This window comes from Galeopterus variegatus, unplaced genomic scaffold, assembly GCF_000696425.1.
Source record: "Galeopterus variegatus unplaced genomic scaffold, G_variegatus-3.0.2 Scaffold6249, whole genome shotgun sequence".
NCBI lineage: Eukaryota > Metazoa > Chordata > Mammalia > Dermoptera > Cynocephalidae > Galeopterus > Galeopterus variegatus.
Window position 1 is genome coordinate 130,896 of NW_007732360.1, and position 3,768 is coordinate 134,663.

At 43.2% G+C, this 3,768-nt stretch overlaps 1 protein-coding gene across 1 annotated transcript in view; it reads left to right on the plus strand.

Moving 5' to 3' along the window:
• The window catches only part of LOC103606053 (dynein heavy chain 9, axonemal-like), a gene marked incomplete at its 5' end in the record, with an annotated part of 130,202 nt that extends 127,310 nt beyond the window's left edge, over window positions 1-2,892 (plus strand). Inside the window, 1 exon segment of the mRNA XM_008590649.1 lies at window positions 2,578-2,892. Coding sequence (XP_008588871.1) covers window positions 2,578-2,892 — 315 coding nt within the window.
• Between the last annotated feature and the right edge of the window lie 876 nt (window positions 2,893-3,768).

Sequence of the window (3,768 nt, forward strand, 5' to 3'; positions counted from 1 at the left end):
TTTGGTAAAATTCTGCTGTGAATCCATCTGGTCCTGGTCTTTTCTTTGTTGGGAGCCTTCTCATTAAAGCCCTAAAAGTTTGAATAACCCTAATTCACATATCATTTCCCAAATGCATTGGACCCTAAAACTCTTTTTCCTTCATAAAATTTATTAATAATTTACAGAATGAATGTCTACAGGATATGCCTTAGCAAGCACTGATGTATTGACACAGCCTGGGGTTGTATTACATTTCTTAGTGTCAAGATTACCCTACGATGAACCCTGAGCCCTATGGGTTACCCTACTGACCAGAGCCCTATGTTTTCCACACATACTGCTTGTCTGTCCTCTCTTGAACTTAGAAACAATCAAATCTTGTACTTAAGTGTACTATGTTGTCCCTGTACTCACCTTGTTTGGTTTAGCTCCATATTATTTCCTGATGAGATACTATTATCCTCTGAAGATATTTATAGTTCATCCCAACCTCTATGATAGCTTTTTGAATGTTTGGACAGCATTCTAAGTAACTTATTTTAGTCTGCTTTTTACTAGGCCAAGCATCCTAAATTCTTCTACTTCTCTCATCATTTGTATGGGGCCTGATGTTTAGAATTTAAATGCCCCTCTCTGAGCACTGTAGAGTTAGATAACTTTTGTATTCATTGTTAACTCTGCAAAAGAGCCTTGACTGTCTTCATAAGTTTGTCTGAGCTAGCACATTACAGTCAACACTCAGTCTTTGAAAGGCAGGTCCTTATGTGCATCTGTGTACTGAGGGCACATTCTTTTGATCATAGACCACAATATGATTAATACTGCTCTTATCCTTCCCCAATATTTGAAATGCCAGCCTGAAGAACCCTTGAATGCACAAAATCTTGGTACTGGTATCAAGAAAAAATTGCCAAATTTCTACCAAAGAAACAATACAATCCTGTTTCCATCATTAAAAACTTAAAGTTCTCTGATTCCTGGCCCTATGTGAGACAGTGTCACTATTGAGGAATCTTTGGTTCATTGTGTTCATTGGTTTTCTCACTCCCTTCTACACAGCATGGCTCTGATCATAAAATCAGAGACTCGTTTTGTTCATCAAAGCATCTTTGCAGGCCTTTTCAAAACTGCACTTAAGTATCTCCTCTGCTACATCATTAGTGTAAATTGACTGCCATCAGAACTGATTCCCACTTTGTTAGTCCATTCTCAAACCAGGTGAATACATCCCCACATCACTTTCCCATGTGTTTTCCTAAAGTAGCAAGAAAAACCCTCCTGCACTGCATGATCCAAATGTCTGAGCAGTTATTGTTACTACCTGGCAAAGCCAGAATAGTTTACGGGTTTTCTGTGGCCCGAAACCACCTTCAAAATATAATAACTATTTGATATTTAACTCTTTCCAGTTCTTTCTTCTTATACCCAGACAGTAGTCCTGATTTCTCTATAAAAGTTATCATCATCTTTACTTCCCCTACATTAGATTTGGTGAATCTTGTCCCATGGGCTTGTAAAGCTAATCCTCCTGTGATTTACACCCTGGGCAATGTCCCTGCTGGTGAACAGAATACTGGTTACCTCTTTCTCAGGTAGGTCATCCAGTCTGAACTTCAGGAGAAAAGAATGGCAGGTGGGGACAACTGCTTGTGCTGGTGTAACTTCCTACTTGTGTCTTAGAAAGCCTATTCTTTCTTGGGCTTACCTCCTCTGCAACCTTTTTTCACTACCTCAGGGCTCAGGTATTTGGATGTTGACAAGTAAGTAGTACATCTTTGTCTCCTCTAGCATGAAAATTAGTTGCCTCTTCAATACTTAGAGCATAAATAGGTTGTGAACACATATAGAGTCCATATCCTTTAAATTAATTGAGTTATACTACATATCTATTAAGCATGGTAGCATTTGTCCTGTGAGTGAGATTTTGACACACATTAAACCCAAATTTTTATGAAAGTTTTATAAATAGGAAATTTTACTGTAAATGCTTTAAGATTACCAATGTCCCCATAAATGAACTAGTCACCTAAGGATGGCTAGTAGCACAGTCTTCAGAAACCATGTCCTCTGAACTGAACCTATTACTTTGGGGCTGGAAACCCCCAGCAATCTCACAATTGTGTGCAATCTCATGGAGAACAGGAAAGGATGTTTTATGACACTGCTGAGGATTGGGAGCAAGATCTGTTGGAATGGATGTGGGAAAAGTGAGGCCATTGGGCCCTGACCCCTTTCATCCAATACTGGTGGAAGAGCCCCTTCTTAGGGAAATCTACCCATGTGTCCCCATCCACTCCTGTGCTCATAGATGGACCCTGACAGTGCTTGCAACGAGGCCACCTCCCACCTTCCAATTCCCATCCTCAGCCCACAAGGAGTAACAAACATCCTCAGTGACTGCATGGAGCTGGTCAATGAAGGTTAAACCTCCACTTTATAAGGGCTTCACAAAAGGGAGGGCGCTTTGGAAGTAGCACCAATACTTCATTTTCAGGGAGAGTACAGAGGGAAAAAGCTAATCATGTGTCTCCACTTTGTGTAGAACTAGAATTGGGAGTCAGTAAAGGGGTCCTTGTTCCTATATCTCGTCAACAGAATATTGAAGAGACCTTGGAGCAGACCCGAAGCCTGAACATGTACTGCCACTTTGCAAATGGCATAGGTGAGCCCAAGTACATGCCTGTACAATCATGGGAACTTTTGACCCAGACCCTGGTGGAAGCCTTGGAGAACCACAACGAAGTCAACCCAGTGATGGACCTGGTTCTCTTTGAGGATGCCATACGCCATGTGTAAGTGTGCTTCTCTTCTCGCCTTTCCTGTCTTCCTCTTCTTACTGTCAGGGGTCTCGTTTGGCTGTTTGAGCACACATTCATGAAGCCAGGGAAGCAGCTACTGCCCCTGCCATGAATGTCAAGACGGCTGCTGATGGAGCAGCAGCTGCAGCTTCTGCCACCGGCCCTAAGGGGCAGCACAGTGCTGAGCACGGGCAGAACTGGATTTGCTTCCATGTCTGCCCTTTACTATCCGTGGGCATGATCACGGTGACACCAGGGGAAGATTTGAGATCACAAAAGAGGCACCAGAACAGCTCAGGACCCCCATCCCTAGGCCCTACTCGTCCAAGGGCCAATTTTTAAAAACTGAGACACAGAGGTTTTGTTCAAGTGCACAGATATTTTTTTAATTAAATATCTTTTTGAGTGTTGTTGCTATCGATGAATCATTGAGTGTAATCACCAAGCCCCCCAGGTAATTTACACTTGAACCAATGCTGTCCCTCGACCTCACTTTATATTCCTCACTCAAAATCCCATTTACCATCCCAACCCACCTTCCACCCTGCCAACTGCAAAATCTGCTTCATCTCCAACTTCTCTGAATTTTCTCATCACTGTTGAATTCTAACTGAAACCTGACTGATCCCTGAGGTGTGGAAAGCTGTTTTTCTCCCCCATCCTATGTACCCCAGGGCCCAAGAGGGGTGAGTGTCCTCCTTAACCACCACCCCCACCTCAATGTCACATTTAAGTCATTTCTCCTTTAGTCCTTTACAAACCCCAGTTCTTTTTTTTTGGCCTTTTTTTGTGACTGGTAAGGGGATCGTAACCCTTGGCTTGGTGTTACCCACACCGCGCTCAGCCAGTGAGCTCACCGGCCATCCCTATATAGGATCTGAACCCGCAGCGGGAGCGCTGCTGCATTCCCAGCGCCGCACTCTCCTGTGAGTGTCCTCCTTAACCACCACCCCCACCTCAATGTCACATTTAAGTCATTTCTCCTTTA